General features: G+C 38.8%; 2 protein-coding genes and 1 long non-coding RNA gene across 9 annotated transcripts in view; 1 reads left to right on the forward strand and 2 right to left on the reverse strand.

The window, feature by feature from the left end:
- Rdl (Resistant to dieldrin) overlaps positions 1–16,530 on the reverse strand; it is a 75,822-nt gene extending 59,292 nt beyond the window's left edge. For 3 of the 7 annotated variants that reach the window (XM_089077422.1, XM_089077428.1, XM_089077427.1), the window contains exon 1: positions 16,239–16,527. In XM_089077422.1, coding sequence (XP_088933548.1) covers positions 16,239–16,336 — 98 coding nt within the window. In that variant the 5' untranslated portion in view covers positions 16,337–16,527. Of the gene's footprint in view, positions 1–16,238 lie in introns of all 7 variants that reach the window. The other 4 variants (XM_089077426.1, XM_089077425.1, XM_089077421.1 and 1 more) reach the window with 2 other exon arrangements.
- The window catches only part of LOC105423659 (adenosine receptor A3), a 409,096-nt gene that overhangs the window by 215,748 nt on the left and 174,342 nt on the right, over positions 1–19,006 (forward strand). The window contains exon 4 of the mRNA XM_089077435.1: positions 3,537–3,608. Within this exon, the coding sequence (XP_088933561.1) occupies positions 3,537–3,608 (72 nt within the window). The remainder of the gene's footprint in view (positions 1–3,536; positions 3,609–19,006) is intronic.
- On the reverse strand, positions 10,365–15,084 carry LOC148936746 (uncharacterized). The gene is made up of 2 exons (XR_016139385.1): positions 14,950–15,084; positions 10,365–11,054 (listed from the first exon to the last, which is right to left on the reverse strand). It is a non-coding gene; the product is annotated as an uncharacterized LOC148936746 (long non-coding RNA).

The raw sequence follows: 19,006 nt of genomic DNA on the forward strand, positions 1-19,006 counted from the left end.
TTAGATTTTTTTGGAGTAATAAAAATAAATGACTTTTTAATCTTTTTCTGTTGCAAACTAAATGTTATAGGAAGCTATTAATCATGTAGTCTGGCTAACACTGATTAATAATTCTTAATTAAAATTCCATGCAAATATTATAAATTTTAGAAGAATTTTATGGCGTAATTATCGCAAACAGTAATTATGATAATGGTTAACCGGGGTTGTACGTGATATACATGTATCGATTATGCTGTTCTGTAGTCTTAGCTTCGATTTACAACACGCTGCGGGCATGTATGAAATACAAATGCAGCAGCACCAATACATGTACATACGCAAGCGCAACTGTTTCCGCACATGCGGAAACTATCGGTACTCGGATTACTCTGACTTCTCTATCATATCTAACATCCGCGCAAGTTCGATCCGGTTATCAAAATGGCTTTCGGCTAGATAGAGACTAGATCGTGAATATTGTCGAGAGACTTTGTGAGAGTCAGTGCTTCAGGCCAAGCAACGAGAATAGTTCTTGACGAACAAGTGTACGTACTTTAACTTTTCCATAAACTATCTCTAGAATGTCTAATGCAACTTATTGATAAGCCTAACATTGTTTAAAGTGTGTACCATTAAAGTTTCCGCACTTTGTTACAGCTATGCGATTATAAACAAAATATTATATGTATTTTTTTATTAAAGTTATTTTACTATTATAATATGTTTTTTAAGAATTGACATCATTTTAAGAAAACTATTTTAGACCAGACTAATTAAAGAATTAATTAAAGACGCATATATACCACACATAAAATGCTGATTATAATATTTAAATAATAGTCATGAATATTTTAACTTTACCATCAACATTTTGCTTTTTGATAACACAGACATGACTTTGATGATGTTGAATCAAGAGTGTCAAAATGGTTAATGCATCTTTCACTAGATAATGACTAGATAATGACTATCATGAATAATTGTACCGACAAGATGTAATGCGTATATACCTTGATTTCAAATATGACCTAAACACATATCAATTATCCGTTCGTGTCAGCATTAACAACGTTAACCTCATAATTATGGTAAATGAAGTTTATGTAAATTGCTAATTATCAAGAATATTGTATTATATCTGTTCTAATGCAGCGATATATAACTTCTTCTCTCTCCTTCTATTTTTCTCTCTTATATATTTAAAAGTATATTAATAAAATTATTTTATGTTTAATTTCTAGGAGCGACAAAGAGTCCTGCACTTACTTCCATTCCCCACTGCAGTTTGTAATATTCAAATATTAATCATGAATATTCAGGCTCCGCTTGACAAGGCTCGGATTCGATTTTCACTCGATACGCAAACTCCGGAGTTTCGTACGAGGGAATTTAGTCACGCGTGCGGGAGTGGCCGACGCGCGGATTACTCTGATTTCTTTTGTTGTACTTAATACCCATGCGAAATTCGTTCATCTACCGGATGCGTAATTAATCACGTCGACGCGCGCGGATGGATCGCCGGATGAAAATTGCTTTTAATTGAGCGAGGGCGGGATGGAATGTGCCCGTGCATCGTTTCGTTCGCTCTGTGTTTTTGGGATCAACGGCGGATCTACGACTTGTACGTGCGCTCTTAATCGGATACATTTGCATGCATCGATTCGCGGCGACGCGAATGGCATCGATTTAACGTTAACATACATTAGCATTTCGTTCACTGAATTTATGAGGGCGGGAAAAAGTCACGAGAGGAGAAAATTCAACCTGCGTGCAGGCGTACTTATGATGGCTGATAATAAAGTAAGGTCGGCACGTCGTCGTCGGTATCGTGCCGTTTCTACTCAAGGTATGCGAGTCAATCTTGAATCAGGTGCACGCGAGCTCTCGGCTCGAAAAGTGTGCTAAAATCTAGCGTGGGAGATCGAAGAAAATTTTGAATCGCTTCGGGATTCGCATATACTACGGAACGATGCAACGATTTATGGAAAAGAAATTACGAAAGGAGATGAATAAGAAATGCGAAAAGAGGTGATACAGAAATCCAGTTACATACACGCTACACGATATAGAAATGTAGTAACAAAAGTTACGGAAATGTTTTGAATAATGAGGTAATCGTATTATAGATAAAGGTGCATGTGATAAATTTACTCGTGAAAGAAATACTGTATCTTTTCCATTTTTTATGTAACTCTTAATAAAACTTGTTATGTAAAATTCTTTAATTGTAATTTGTGATTTTTATTATTAACTTTTTAAAGCGCTATTAATCGGATGTGAATTGATTATTCGTATTTTTATCTCCGTATACTATGAACGATAACTGACCTATTAAAAAATTAATTGCAATGTTGCAAAATTGCAATTTTAATAATGACTGTTTATTATGAGAAGCAATAAAAAGTAATGTTGAAATTTCTTCAGTGTTAAATGTATTTATTTCTTTATTTCACTTTGGTACACGCTATCTCTAGCGTATGAGAGATTATTTCTGCGTACGCAAGCTCGAATATGTATTTTACATGACGCGCGTTTGGAATGATGAAAAAGTGGAGTGTGTGCTTTATTTCTCTCGTGCTAAAGCCGGGCATATTGCGGATACGTACGGCGAAAAATATGAGAAACTCCTGCAAATTCGCGCGCAAAATTCAGTTTAGCCCTTAATTCGACGTTCTCTCTTTACGCACATATTCAATCCCCGAAGGTATTTTTCTCTCTCGTATATCTTCTCGATTTTGCCCAGCTCGTGCGCGCTCGTGATATCCTTCCATTCACTTCCCTCATCGTCATTATAGACGCGATACTTTCGACCGCTCGCTTCGCTCCGGATTAAATAAAAATACAACCCCCGCGCGAAAATGTAATTCACATTGGCGCAAATCGAGAAATAGAAATTCGCGAAAATGAGGCGATTGCGTGCGTGCAATGTAAGCGCCGGTTACATTTTGCGTGTAGAAAATGTCTTAGGCATCGAACCATATTTTATCTTTATAGATTCTTGAGGAAATTAAATTCTTTTTACATTTAATTTTGTAATTTCGTAACAATACAGTTCTTAATGAAAAATCTGAATACGAGTTAACATCATAAAATTAGTTGAAACGCAAAAATTTAGATTCGATGATCTTTTCTAGATTCTAATTAGCTGATTTTCATAAAAAAATAAAAATTGTCTAATAATAACGTTTTTTAAATTGGATAATACATTTCTGTTCGGAAGAATATTTAATATTTCTTAGAATTAATTAATTGCACAATCTTGCACAGTTACTCCTAATCTACCACTAAAATCACCAAAATCACCATCAATAATAGAACAATGAAATATTAAAAAAGTGAAAAATTGACGAGCTGAATGTAAAATGATGGGGACTGAATACGTCATGCATGTTATCGATTTTTACGTCCACGTTACTCGACAATGAGTTAATGAAAATAGAATTTAACTGATTTTAATCCACCTCAGATGCTAATGTGACATCGGGTTCACCTTTAGTCAAGAGAATAGCGCGATACTCGGAACACAGTGTACAGCGATGCTATTTTTGTTCCAGGCATGCGTTCCTGGCGACAACGACGGCGGCGGCTCCAGCGACGTACAAGCCCGGCTCGATAAGAGCGCGCAGGTATAGTAGTTAATTATATCAATGCCCCATTAGCGTGCCAGTACACCGCGTGATTGCAATGGCTTTTTATACACGAGAGGGTTCGCCATTGGTGCCGACATCGTCGGTGCTTTTTTCAGCCGGCTATATATGCCTTGACTCGTCGAGAGAGGTCCGCGTAAATACGGGCTAATAATTACGTGTTCGCCAGAGGGAAATTACCAGTTTGCCGCCGGTTGCCCATCCGGTTTTATTCAATTATGCGATTGCCCACGTTGGACCACAGCGAAGATGCTCGCTCAGAAGTGCACGAACGCCTTTTTTCGTTTCTGATGGGAATTCTTTTCGACGAACGCTCGTTAACAACTTTCTTCCGTGCTGGTACTGCTGCTAGAAAGAACGGCGGCCGACGTCAATTGCTGGACGTAAACGCGACTCAAAGTGCGATCGTTAAATTGCAAATTACTGAATTGGTAATTACAGACGATGTGCACTTCGTTTACCGGCCCGATCGCGTATCACGGAAATGCGGTCGATAACGTTATAAATATTTCTCATCGACTTGGAGCACGTGTCCCAACGCTGATCAGAAATTCATAATGCGCGTCGGAAGAATAAAAGTAAATAACCTTGACACAGGATGCAATCGATGTGTGAAGTTGCGTGGGATATAATCACCGGCGCTCGAAGATGCGAGATTACGCCGCAATTTTATATTTATAGTTTATGGTTGTTATTGGCACGATGAGTGAGATCAGTTATAGGAATAACTCGGACAGTCACGAATCTATTAAGAAGAAGCAAATATTTGAGTAAACAATGTGGCATGTTGACGATGAGCATGTGGATGTTTTATGACATCGTCCTGAAATATTCAACGCGTTCCGTGACCATGACCGCAAATATTTTTATAACACAAATTCTTTAATATAATACCCCTGAAAAAGGACATTCTCTATTAAAATTAAAATTTAATGTATTAAATTAATAGCAAATAAGTAACAGCGTATGCTTTTAATATCAATTTTATTTGACTAACATAGATGGAAATATGATTTAAAATGCTATTACAAAATTCTATTCTATTATTAAAATATTTAATATTGAATTTAAAGCTATATAAATGTATAACGGTACGCTTTGTTAAATAATTATTTAAAAAAATTACTCGTGATTTATTATAGAATCTATATTATGAATTATCCGTTGGTATCAAGATTTTCTATCTGTATACAAACACAAAAACCACTCGCGATATATATATAAATATTCATTTTCTTAAAATAGTCATATGCAAATTACTGGAAGTAATGATGGTGTATACTGGTTTCTGACTCGACAAAAATTCAGCGGTTGCTCGTTGTTCTGACGTTTGCTTAACTTTTAGATAAATTTCGACGCGGTAACCACAATGCATTACCTTAATGTAGCCTAGAAAGTTCTTTTATTATGTTCCTACGAACAAGAGATACACACATACATGCATAACTCCTTTATTCGTATTCGGTGGCTTGGTGCACACTCATTCACATGGCAAACATGCAGACACGGGCGCTTGATCCTGTTCATGCGTTGAATTACAAAACATGTTTTGTTCATCCGTTTTTTCTAGTTTCCAGTTCTCGTGTTTTTTGTAATTTCGCGAGTGCGCGACTGCTTAATTCCAATGTTGGTATTATTATAATAAACGTAATGCTAGTGAAGGCTTAATAATGACTATACAAGAAATTTATAACATTATGACGTTTGTTTGTGCTATATATTGAAATAAACGAAATATCCATAAATATATCAACCAATTAACCGAGTGATCAGTTAGTAAATTGGCCCAATATTTATCTGACTTGATTACTGAATCTCATGAAGCGTGTAAAAGCGCAAATCCTTGAATTTCATTAGAAGGGAGAGCAAACGATTTACGGTATAAAACGCACTCTAATTATCTTTTGAATTATTATTATACACTTGATCTTGCAACAGGAAATATTATATAATAAGTTAAATGCACATATAAAAATAATGACAAGTATAATGCGCGTATTTTAAGATTATATCTATCTATCGATGCAGCATTTATTTGCAAAACATGCGTCTACTTCGTGCTAGAAACTACCAATCGATAACCGCAATTGCATGATATGATTAATCAGCACGTTCCTATGAAATGGTGTAGATTGTGTTTGTACCTATGCGATACTCGCCACCGTCCTCGAGCCGCTTGACTCTATCGCGAGCGACGCGCGTAGCTCTTTCTCCTTTAAATTCATACACCTGCAGAAGATGCTATTGTACTTTCGTTACCGCTAGTTAGTCCTGGAATTTAGCCCTGGCTCGACCTCGGCGCCTCAAGTATTCCGAACGTGTAGCGGCTTTAGTCGCGCGCTCGACGCGGTGGCGAACGGACGATCAAGGACGCAGACGTTAGTCGTCGAGGGTGATGTCCTCGCCATTGATTGGCAGCCCTGGCCGCGCTCTCGTCAAGGTTCTGGCATGCAGATACATGGCCGCGATTGTGGGTTACGTCGGAGGCCGGCCTCTATTATCGTGACTGTTGTTTCTCATCAATAACGCTAATGTCGACGTACAACGAAAGCGTTTTGCCAATCATCAAATTGACACGTTAAATCGCGCGATATCTCTTCACCATTCCCCGCATCGCAAATTCTCCCTTTCCTTTTATTTTATGATCGAGCTAGCCAATTAGTTTAATAAATATGGATTTTGAATCAGCAGTGAACAATATAATTTGAATTGTATATGCTTGAGATGTGGATATGAAAGAATCATATTACCAGAATATAAAGTATATATATATATATATATTTTTTTTTTATCTATCTATCAATGCAGTGTCATTTACAAAATGTAGATATCTGTTTTCTTTACTTGATATCTGATATAGGGAAATCAAGCGAAGAGAAAAACAGATAGAGTGGTTGTTTCTGATTGGTGAGGCGTGCCTACCGAACTATTTGACATTTCCTTTGAAATGTCGTTTCATTTCCTGCCCATCGGCACCGATGCCATCATCGCTATAGACAACAGGATGGACGTTGGATCGAAATCTCGACTTTTAGAAATGTACGAATTTCTTTTTTTGATACAATATAGCTTTGTTATCAATAACGCGAACATTTCTTTTAGCTTTGCTTTCAAAGCGTTTCATTATTCGAGTGTATCTTATATAAAGATAAGGTTCGTTAAGTAAGATATAGGACCGTTTTTTACCAAAAAGAGACAAAACACCGAAGATAAGATTATCCAAAGATTATTTGAGATTGATTGATATTCGTCAAATTATCTGATAACGAAAAAGAGGAATTCTAGATGGAGATTCTCATTAAGTTATTATTCATATTTTACTTTATCCTTATCGTTTCAGTCAATAATTCCGATCATCGCGATAGCGACTCGCCTTTTTCGCGAACTTCATCACCGTCGCTTATCTTCATCGTCCATCGCTATTCGATCGCTCCGATCTTCGGTCTGTTATTAATCATAGACGCCCAACGGCGCGCCAAGTTGATTGATAGTTTGTGTCATCACACAAAGATGTATTCAAAGATGTACAAATTCGTGATCGCGGTTAGGGCAAAGACACTCTTTGACAGGATCTCGCATCGATTGCCGATCGACAGCGGTGTACATCCACGCGTACTGCACAACATTATGGACGTGGGCCGTTGCGCGGCTTGGTTGACCGAGTTTGCATCGGTGTTGGAGGTCCCATTGATTTCCTAGCCCATGTCAAGGCTGCACGCGAGAGGCCCCCGCTCGCCTCCGGCCGTCCACAACCTCCGACAACCTCCCTGCTTTCCCTCGTCTCCTCCCCTCCCGCGACTGTTCCTCCCTTCTTTGCTCCGACTTCGCACCCCGTCATCTTCGCTCGTCTTCGACCTCGCGTACGTCACCCGTGCGACGTGTCGCACCGCGAGCAGTCATCGAGTTCATCATTTTGTCGACTCGCGTCATTAGGAGCGGCATTTACATCGTCCATCACCTTGCCGTGTTTCCGAGCCGCCGTGCGAAAGAAACCTTTTACCGCTTCAATCCCTCTTCAGGGGACACTGCGATGCGTGCGCGCGATCATTATCACGACGGATGGGCGGTGTGATAGCCGAGGCAATGACAGATTATAAAAGTTCCTGAACTCAAATTCTATCCGTACATATGTATCACACTTGACCGTGCGTAAATAAACCGCGCGTAAATAAACCGCGCGTTTTTCTGTCTTATCTTAAGCCGCTAGTCGCTAAAACTTTAACTCTCGATCTAACTGTTACACACAATATCTTGTAACGTACATAAGCATATCTGTTGAAATAGTTAATTGTAACCCGCATCGTTTCATCTAACGTAATGCTTGAGTGTTCAAGGATTTATTTGCTAGATTCGCAAACCCCTATGTGCACTGTATCGACTTTGTTCAATTTCTGCATTTCGGTTTGCGATCGACTGCAGAACTGCTTTTTTCTTTGCTGAAACTGCGTTCTCAAATAATACGTCATTTTCGAGATGCGTTTACTTCACTTATTATGCAAAATAAATATTACACAACTCGATGTAATATATATTAATTTTAAATATATTTTGTTATTTGAAGTTATTTTTATTATTTTTATAATTATATGCACGTTTACATTCCATTTAATTCTGAAGATTCATTGGAAATCTTATTTGATTGTTAGTATCGAGTAGATTATTTGTTTCCTTTCGCACCCGACAGAAGGAGTAATTTGTTAGTTTATCTGTCTATATTGATTCATTTGCTTATCGTCTTCACTGTCTTACCTGTCTCTTGTGTATACCACTTGCTGATGGTTTTACGCCAGCATCTAGTATGTAGTAACATTGGTTATAACGTTTGCTTACCGTAATTGTTCTTGGCTATTCTTTCACTTGGTTCCATTCATCCTTGAACGCAGATCGATTCCCGTTGAATTTCTTCGCGATGCGCCTTTGTATATCTTTCCATCCATTTATAAATAATTCAATTGACCTTAACTACTTACATCTATGTTACGTAGAGATATATTTTCCGATTATTTACTCTCAAAATAATATTTAAAAGTATCACTGTCTGACGCGCGACAAAATAAATTTATATCTTTCGCGGGCATTATCATTAGTATGTTCTGATATAATTATTTATTAATTATTTACATACTATATCATTGCATATTTTGAATAGATTCTGTTCTAATAATTAACAATCAACAATATATAGCAAAATAGTTCGATAAAAATTTCTCTTTATCGATGCTTGTATTCATATGCAGGCACATAATGTACTGACTGTTGCACTTTTACAACAATGAATTAATTTACAGTTTTCCTATATCCCGTAACATAACCGTGAACTTCATCTATCGAGGTATCTTTGACTCAGGAAAGAGTACATTACGTGTATATGTCGTAACTTATCCGCTCTTGCGACCACGGCACGGACACCGACGACATAATAATTTGGTTTATTCCATTCGCGTGGCAGAATTTCCGTTATTCGGCGAGTGGTAATTTGAAAGTAATTTGAAAGTATGGCGACTGTCACGGCACAGTCGCGAATTTTGCAACGTGGCGGTCGTGTAGACGAAGCGCGGGGACACACGGGGCGGAACAACCGCATATTAATCGTGACACTCGGCCGCGCGGCATACGAATTTATGAGCGTAAAAGCCACGAGTTAAAATCCAGAAGCGGACGGGAAAGTCTCCGTATCGCGTGACCGCTCGAACTCTGTTCGACCCTCCACATCGCGGTTACTGTCCAAGTGCTTTAACTCCGACACTAATAACTTCAACTACACACATTTATAGTATCGCTATGATATTCGCGATGACGAGAATGCAGTCGAGAATCAAGAATCGGAGCAAGTACGGAGCGCGTGTAAACGCTCGGAGAAATTGTCGAAAACCGCGATCGAATTTTTACGAAAGATGACAGACACTCCGCTACGTAGAGAATACGTAGCAAAGCCGCATAAAAAGTTTGTTCGAAGGCCAGGCGCGACATATTAAGTATGCTCCTGGCGATTATTATGCAAGAAAAGAAGTTTAAGTTTATATACAATGCCGTATAATGAGAAGAAAATTTCTGCAAAATACATTTAAGAAAATGGCACGTGTAATGGCGTTAGTGGTCTTTTGTTATACACTGTAAAACCTCTTGTAATTTTTATCTGCTGTTCAGGCAGCATTTTCTATTAAATGAATAATTTTAAAGATAAGTACAAAATATAATTATTTCTAGATAAATAAAAATGTAATATCAAATATTATTTTAAAATAGAGAGAGAGTTATATTTTATTTATGGATAAATTTAGACAAACTAATTACAAGTGGGTTATATATATAATTAAATAATTTTAATCTAATTACTGTTTGGATTTATACGATATTATAATAGAGGCTGCATATTGATGACAATATACTGTAATAGAGTGATAGAAGCAGTCACGCTATTTAATTTTTAAAAAACCCGGAAGTCTCGGCTTCGTGTCATTCGTAGAAAAAACGCGGAAATAATGGAGACACGCAGGTGCGCTTCCAAAAATCCGCAACCGAAATCAATTAGGGTACTCGCGAGAAGATCATGGAGGCCGATTAATTAATTCAAAAGTGTCACCGATCAGGATTTGTAAGATTCGATAGCTCAATTTCACGCGGAGTATAGACAAATAGATAGCCGTCGTGTGTCGATGGAGGCATTTTTTATTCGGAGCAGTTGTATAGAGGAGAACGCCATAAATCTGAAGCTGAAAGCTTTTGTGTCGCGAGTACGGTCATAATATATAAAAATTTATTAGAGACATTTATTATTAGATTTACAAAAATGGAAAGTTTTTAAAATATTTTGAGAAATATTTAATAATTTTGCAAAACATGCTGCAAATTATTTAAAGACATTTGTAATACATTAAATACGAATTCTTATCTTTACAAAAATATCTTTTTATGAGATATTGATCGTTATGCACACATGAAAAGATGTTATGAAAAATATCGTGTCTTTCTTTATGCAACTGATAACGTCTGCTTTACCTAGCAAAAGCCTGAGAACTGTTCAAATATGTCGTTGCGTTAGCAAGGGCGAACGAGCCGAGCGAATGGATGAAATCATTAGTATCGAGGCTACGGTTTCCTGTATCGTTACCACGTGGAATATGGCACTCGGTATGCCAGTGGTAAAGCACGAGGAACAGTCAGCCGTTTGAATGCTCAACGCGGCTCACGGCCGGATATTACAGTTACCGAAGAATATTCGATTTGCAGCTAACTAGATGGGCTCGCTCGTCGATCCGGATGCCGTTCTCTCGTGTCTTCGCTTGCGCCTCTTCTCTGTCGAGTTACCGGCCGCCACTCCGATTAAGTTTGAAGTTACCATCGGAAATACGTTTTGTTATGTCACGATGCGATCTCTCTATCACTGAACATCGTAGCGTCGTCGGTAGAAATATATCACGGATCCTGAAACGACGTGTCAGAAATAACATTTGTTATAATGTAAAAACGAGACTGCACTTATTGCGAACGTAGCGAATGGTTTATTTTCCATGTAATCTCGGATCTAAATCATGAGGCAAGTTTTTAGCAGATTTAAACGAAACACTTTTACTTTCTTGTGAAGACAATTTAAAGTTTTAGCAGTAAAGTCTATTTTTTCTTTAATTAATAATTAAAGATTAAAGATTAAAGATTAATTAATAACAAAATCGTTTTTCTTCTTTTTTTTTCCAAAGCATAATCAAAAAGCTCTTAAGTTTTTTAAGTGTTAAGTGTTAGTGGAACAGACCTACGATCATTACGACATATAAATCGTGACACGAATTGTTCAAGCTTGCACGATTCCGTATGGTTCCATCAATCATTCGCGTAAGCGCGCATTAATAATCCACTATTAAATATGCATTGGTTGTTTGCGAACGAAGCGTTATTCTCTCTTTGCTCACGCTCTCTATTTCACTGTGCTCGATTTCAGTCAGGCTTTGTATGCCAGCTGCCAGTCACTAATTGTTTACGTAAAATGTTCCGATTTTGAAATTGGGACATGGGTAACCATCGACCTTTCAGCTTGTCTATGTCATCAATTTATATGGATAATCATGTATAATATGCAGAATATTTGTCAGTCTAAAAAGATAAAAATTCTTTTTCTTTATTTCCGTTAAATTTTAATAAGTTATACTCGCAATATATATTATTGATAATATTTTACTTTTTACAGTAATTATATTTTATATAAAATCTATATTTTCTTATTCTTTATCTTTTATAAAATTATCAATTGTTTGTTATTTAATAATTTTATGTTAGAAATATCTTTTCGTGGTCAATATGATTTCGTAAACGCCCAACCAGTAACGTATAAAAAATTCAGCAGTTATTGCCAGATTTCTACTTCATATTGGGATATGTGGTAGCATTTCTGAAAGCGGAAATAAATTTAAAGCTCCATTACGCGAATACAGAATGCCAGATCTGTGGGGTCGCGAGAAGGAGATAAATCTTTTCTGGCCGAAGCGGTAATGGAAAAACATTCGGTGGCATCGGCTGTCACTGTTATCCTTCCAAGCGATGGTGTTGCCAACGCGGGTTGCACGGACTAGGCTAGAGTGGATATACGAAGGAAAACAACAATCCGTTCCGTCGCAGAAGTACGTGCGTTTGTATACCGTCGCAGAAAATAGGTCAGTCGAAGTCCAATGATTTGGCGCGATTTCGCCTGTTTCCGCGGTGGGCGATCTCTTGGTGGATGCTCTTGCGACGAAAACACGACGATTCTCGACCGGATGATAATCCACGACGTTTCCAATTCCGGAAGGTTGCCAAGGAATCCTTCTATCTACGATAGTCGCGTCTCGATGTGAGATATCACGGATCGATAAATAGTGCTCTTTGCGAAATCCTTGAACAGATATTTTCGACGATAGCCATTAATTACTCGATTGATATAATCGCAACCTTTACCATTTTCCGTGATACCAATTGAAGTGGAACCAAATTTATAGTATATTCCTGATAAAATTTTATTTGCTTTCAAATAAAACTATATATAAAAGCCGAAATAAAGATATACAGATAAGAAACCAATTTTGTAAACAAATATTATTAAAGAGATAGCTCTTGAATTTGAAAATTTTGACCATTCCAAAATTTCTGAACTATTTAAAATGCGAATTGTGTTATGCGAGCCATTTTTATATATATAGAATAATTCATTATCAAAGATTTTTTATTATTTCAAAATCAGTTTGCATGAAAGTCGATTTAGCCATTTCTGTTATTGACTTACCTTACTTCCGATTAAATTCGCTCGTTTATTTATCAAGCACTTAGATTTATTTTTACTTTAACAAATTAATGTGATATTATAATATTCTGTCATACTTTTTGGTCACTGCAAAATAATTGCTATTCGATAATTACAATCGTTAGGCTTAAATACTGAAGGTAATAGCTTAAGGATGATGAAGACTTGAAGATGGCGCGGCGTAATTGGGATTCCGGATCAAGCTTGGTCCGGGTGAAGCAAAAAGGGTGTTCTTCCCGTTGTAGAGAAAGGGAGAAGGGGCTTGGTGCGCGGCACTGATCTAAGAGTGAGCGAGGGTGGCGACGATTCTAGCCGCGGTGGGCTGGCGAGGGTGGCGGCGTAGGAGGATTTGGAGCTCTGCCACGTCGGGAGCACCCTTTTGCTCGAGAGCTCTACTGCGATCACCGATACCACACTATAGTACCTCCGCGGTTGGTACTCATAGGGATTTGGAGGAGGCCAGAGAGAAGCGTGGCCCACTCGAGGAGGAAACAGGTGGAACGACCGAGGCTTCGCTCGCCGGAAGAGCGTAAATATTGATAATCCCTCTGACTAACGTATAACTACTCGTTTATCATCTTTGTTGCATATATTGCATATATAGTATCACGAATTAAAACTGTTTTGACACCAGCGGTTGTTCCGCTGTAAATAATGTCATTCGATACTTAGGCGCAAGTTTTATCAAAATGTCTAATAACTCAAAAATGATAGAATTGATTAATTATATGCATATATGTCAAGTATACATGTCTCGTTAGACAAATCAAATATACGAGAACATCGATAATGTCGCAGGTGGTCAATGTTACCAAGAGTCCCCTACATTCTTACAATGATACAAGTTGAACTCATGTCTTCATTGCCGTTTGTGATTATTTATGAATCCATATTCGTGATTATTGGAATATAAATGCGATTGTGTGTAGAAAGCCTTCACTGTCTGACCTCGAAACAGACTGTTTCTTACATGGCTTATTATAATGTGAAAATAAAGCATATATATAAAACTTGTCGTTACATTAAGTATAGTTTTCATTCAGAAAATTAAGCGACAGCGATATAAGTATATAACCGATTCACTTTATGATAGATAATGTTTTCATATATAATATATAAAGCAATAAATATCTTTTTACAATAAATAAGAACTCTTACTAAGAATTTTCTTGCTTAAGATATTCGGAATAAGACAAAACAGAATATGTCTTCAGCATTATTATTTAAAAATGTTAGAATTAAAAAAAATATTTATAATTAACTCTGCGCGTTTTACTATTTAAGAAAATGTTTAAATGCATTGCGTTTATACGTTTAAAATTAATTATTGATGCGATTCCTAAAAGATATTACATTGATAGTAACATTTCAGTAGTAAAGAAATATATCGCGTCGGCCAAGAAAGAGTTCGAATGAATACAGTCGTCGGTCGCGAGTATAGCGCGTCGAATATTTCGTGCAAAGTGATCGATAGCGCTGGCTCGTGCTGCAGATATCTTTGTCGGCCACATTTGCGGATTATTAATATATACTCGTGAATTGCGATCAACGGATGAGCGGGTGTCGACCAATTCCAACGTCGACATTGTTTGTGCTTTGTTACTACTGCTCATGTCTGCCTCTGTTCTTTCTATTCGCCAGTTTATCGTTGTGTTCGAAATAGCACTTTCTAATCGACAATAAGTCTTATATATATATATATATATATATATATATATATATATATATATATACACATTAACGTTTTCATTAATTATGACAAAAGTTAAAACGCTCGAAGAGAGTTTTAGCTGATAATATGTTGTTATATTTTAATTTAATTCCTTAATTTCTTTAATTTATATATTTTACTGTCAATTATAATTGTATATAATTATATAATTTTTATATTTTTATTTTTTAATTTAATATTATTTCTTAATCTTATAATGGATTCTAATAAATAAATAATTATTATAATCTATTGGTATAAATTATAATAATTATTTATTAATCAGAATCAATTAATATCACCACAGTAACTTTACGACATATTTAACTAACCTAACTTACCTCTAAATAAGGGTTAAGAGTTTGCGTTCGTTATCTTGGCTTTGTCGATCAGCAATCATCGATTGGAAAAGTATAGCTTAAGACGATCAATGCACGATGCGAAATATGTTACGCTTATTAAAACGCGAGGGAAAGAGAGAGCTCCCTTATCGTCGCCTTGGTGGCACAAGGGATAGTGTCATTGTGATCATGGAAGGAGCTTGCGCGTGTGGTAGTGAGGTATATACCAGGGCATGCAACGTGGCTGCATGTATCCGCTCATTTACATGCAATCACGGAGGTGCATCCAGACGGCGAGAGAGAGCTACGCGCTGCTCTCATTGTGGCGCCCGTTATGTCAAAGGCTAAACCTATCTTGTTTGTACTTGATAGTAGGTAGCGGGCGAGTTGACGTCAGACACGATCGCGTAATAAAACTTCGTTATTCCCGTCGAAGTGGCATAATGAATGACGCGTATCGCAATGAGGATGTCATTCGTCACGATTTGCCCAACGCAATATTTTTCCAACGTTAAAATAGAAGGGCTATGTTATATCTGGTAAGAACATTTTTTTTTTTTTTCATGGAAATGTAGATGTGAAAAAGAGAGACACAATGTTATCCTTATACATTATAACTCGCAAATACAAGGTTATATTTGAAACATTGCCAATTGAGCTCTTTGTAATAGATAGTATTTTTTATCGAAGTGCAGAGAAAAATGAGCTGTGTTTCAATGTGTGATATTTTGCAGTAACAATTCTGTGAATTACGTACAACATACAACATATACATTACTTTTACAATGTATAAATTAAATCGTTAAAACTCATCTATAAATTGTTTGTCTGCATAAATCCAAAGCGTTTAAATATGTCAGCTTTTGTAAAATTCATGGACAGTGTTTTTAAGCGACAGTTTGTGGCAAAAATAATATTTATTACCTTTTTAAAGTTTAAAATACATTCATTTTAATTATTTCAGTTCTGTATGCTCTTTGTACATTTCTAAACAGAGAAATGTAGTTAAATAACTATCGAAGATTGTGAATAAACTCACTTCACGAATGTAAAAAGAAGACAACCCGCTGTCGTGACGTCTTGTAGAATCTCAATTTTCAAGTCTATGTCAAGATTGCACTACTACGTTCAAAGATGAGCATCAGTAAACATCAATCATTCCTTAAAAATTACCTTGTCATGTCTCTCAGAATTCATTTTTAAAAGCTACGTGCTATTTTATGATACATTACATTTATCGCATTTCGTCTAAATTTGAAGTATATATATATAAAATAGTCGCAACTTACGCGGCGTATGCAAATGGTGTGTTATGCGTGGCGGGCAATAAGACGACCGTGGCCGCGAGGAGAACGAAGCTCCCAGAGACGGCGTGGAGGGACCCCATGGTTGCCTTCCCCCGGAGTCGCCGCGGTTGTCCGCGTTCTAAAGAGGAAGAGCCACGACACCACCTCGCCGCTGAGACAACGGCGAGGACGAGGACGGCGACGAAGGGAACGTCGACGGCGCGGTTGTCCTGAGGCGTTGCTACCTGGCGCGTTGACCCGGCGCCTCTCTGCGTGTCGTCCGCGTCTCACCCTCCCTCCCTCCCTCCCGCCCGGTCCACCCTCCTACCCCCGTCTTGCTTCCTCTTCGGGCTTCTCTCCGTGTGCTCTCTGGCCCGTCGCTCTTCCACAATCCTTCCTCTCGGCTCTCGTCCGATGCTGCGGCTCACCTCTGCCTCTGCCTCCTCGTCACTGTCACTCACGATCGTATTTTTGTGAACATTCGAGCGGCGACATCGATCGTAATATCGCGACACTCGGAGCTCGATCCGTGTAATTCTCTATCGCGGACGCGTCCTCCCTGTCTCGCCTTCGCGCTTTGTCACTCGCGACGCGATCACAATTGGGAGTCTTGACTCGCCACCGCGCGATAAACGGAGATTCGGAGTAGCCTCGCGAGAATTCGTTCGAGCACTGCTTCTCGCGATTCTTCCGCTTTCTCTCCTCTCGCTCTCCCCCGTCGTTTCCCGCTCAACACCGAGTTTCGTTCGTGATTCCCGCTGCGTTTTCGGGACGGAAGAGACACCGGGATTGACACTCGGGCGGGGGATAACGGAATATTGGCGGAGGAGGGAGATAGCGGCGAGGGTCCTCTTCTCCTGGAGGTTGTGCGCCTCCTTCGTCCTACAGATTCGGGACTTCCTGATCGCCGATGGTGTCCTGCCACGAGCTCCGCTTCCGCAGGATCCTTCCTCTCACGATGGACATCTTTCCGTCTGTTCCTGTTGCCTCTCTCTCGACCTGCTCTCTCTCTCTCTCTCTCTATCTATCTCTCTCTCTCTCTCTCTCTCTCTCTCCGCACTCTTTCTCTCGCTCTTGCCCTCTCACTCTCTCTCGCTCTTCTCGCGGGGACACTCGGTCAGCACCCGCGGTACACCGCTACGCGCTCGGGAGTGGCGGCTCTCGCGTCTAGCCCGGCCGTTTCAGCGCGCAGGCGCAATTCCTTCCTTCCTGCTTGCCAGCCAGCCAGCCTGCCTGCTTGCCTACCTGTCTGCCCACCCTCGTCGACTTCTCCTTCCTTCTTTCACCCTTTTCACTCTTCTCTCTCGCACCCACCCTAACTTGCCTGCTCGCCTCAAGCCGACGACTGCCGTCGTGCCTGCGCTCGCTGTCACCCTGACTGCCTGATTGTTTCATGAACTTAGTAGTTTTCGTCACCCTCTACCTACCGCCATTCCTTTCGTCAGACTGTTGTTACTGTGTATTGACGCGCAGTAGAAGATCATGTTCACTCAGTAGCAGTCTTCTTTAAGAAAAGGATCCATAACACGTAATATTAATGCATCTATATTGCGCACGATATGATTGAATTTTTTTTTTATTCTGTGATACAATATGGTTGGAATTTCCGTGTAGCGTCAGCTAATTAATTAATATAGGTAAATGTGTACAATCTACAACTAGCCGACATGCATTCTAATTGAGCTAATGGCCATTACGGTGTTTGATGAATAGTACATTACAGAGATATTACAGAGTATTCAGAGTCTAAGATGTACTCACTGTAATGTAATATACTATGTAATGTCACTCTGTTTGATTGTCTCACGAACTTGGTACTTTCTATCTTCTGGCCTATCTTTCTTCTTTCAAATAATTTCCTGGCCTATTTTTCTCCTTGTAATATATCCAGAGGACCTCACTGATATTGTAAATAAACACAACGGGAGTATGTCACATTTATTATCATTTCTTACAGGTTGAGATTGCGTTAGATTGAATCAATCATCGTTGTGTTTCTGTCTCATTTTCTGATCATCTACCTTCATTCCTATCCGCACGACGACTATCACCACATCAGTATCATCTATCACATTTCAGCCACTTGATTTAATAGCTTTCGCTATTCCGCGGTTAATTAAGTCGTCGCGTTGACATCGTGAGAAACGCGTTTTCCTTTTCGGTGTTTCTCCGAGGTGATCGCCGTAGCGTCTCGTTCTCTTTTCATTCACTCTCTCGCATTATGCTTTTCTGTTACGTTTTGCTATTCGTTTCTCCATCGCGAATTCCCTTCTTTGCTTTACTTTAAAGCTTCGGCTTAGCGACGACGAATATATCGATACTCGCCGAGTTGCATACGGTTTCACGTTAGAATGTAAAGAGGCGTGAGTGCATACCGCCGACGTAAAAGGGCGAAAAGGAGCACATCAAAAGACATTCCATTTGCAGATATACTCTCGACGGTGCTTCGTGAAAAATATTCGACCACCGAGTATTCTTACTGCCTGGATGCCCCGCTCGCGCTTTGAGACGCGGTGGCATCAAAGGGCGGACGATGATACGTACTTTCGCATTCGCGGACATACATACGTAATGATGACGTGCGTACGTGCGTGCGACATTGAAATGCCGCTTCCAGCGCTCGCTAGAGCAGAGATAACGCGAATCATAACGTAGTCGGGTGCGGTGAGTGTATATTCTTTCCGCCCGCGTGACTTTGAATCGAATTCTCGAGTTGCGGGGTAAACTTTGAATACGCAGTACAAACACAAGTTTGCATCCTCCATCTAGCC

Source organism: Pogonomyrmex barbatus, unplaced genomic scaffold (genome assembly GCF_055798465.1).
Source record: "Pogonomyrmex barbatus isolate J1 unplaced genomic scaffold, ASM5579846v1 scaffold2, whole genome shotgun sequence".
Taxonomy (NCBI): Eukaryota; Metazoa; Arthropoda; class Insecta; order Hymenoptera; family Formicidae; genus Pogonomyrmex; species Pogonomyrmex barbatus.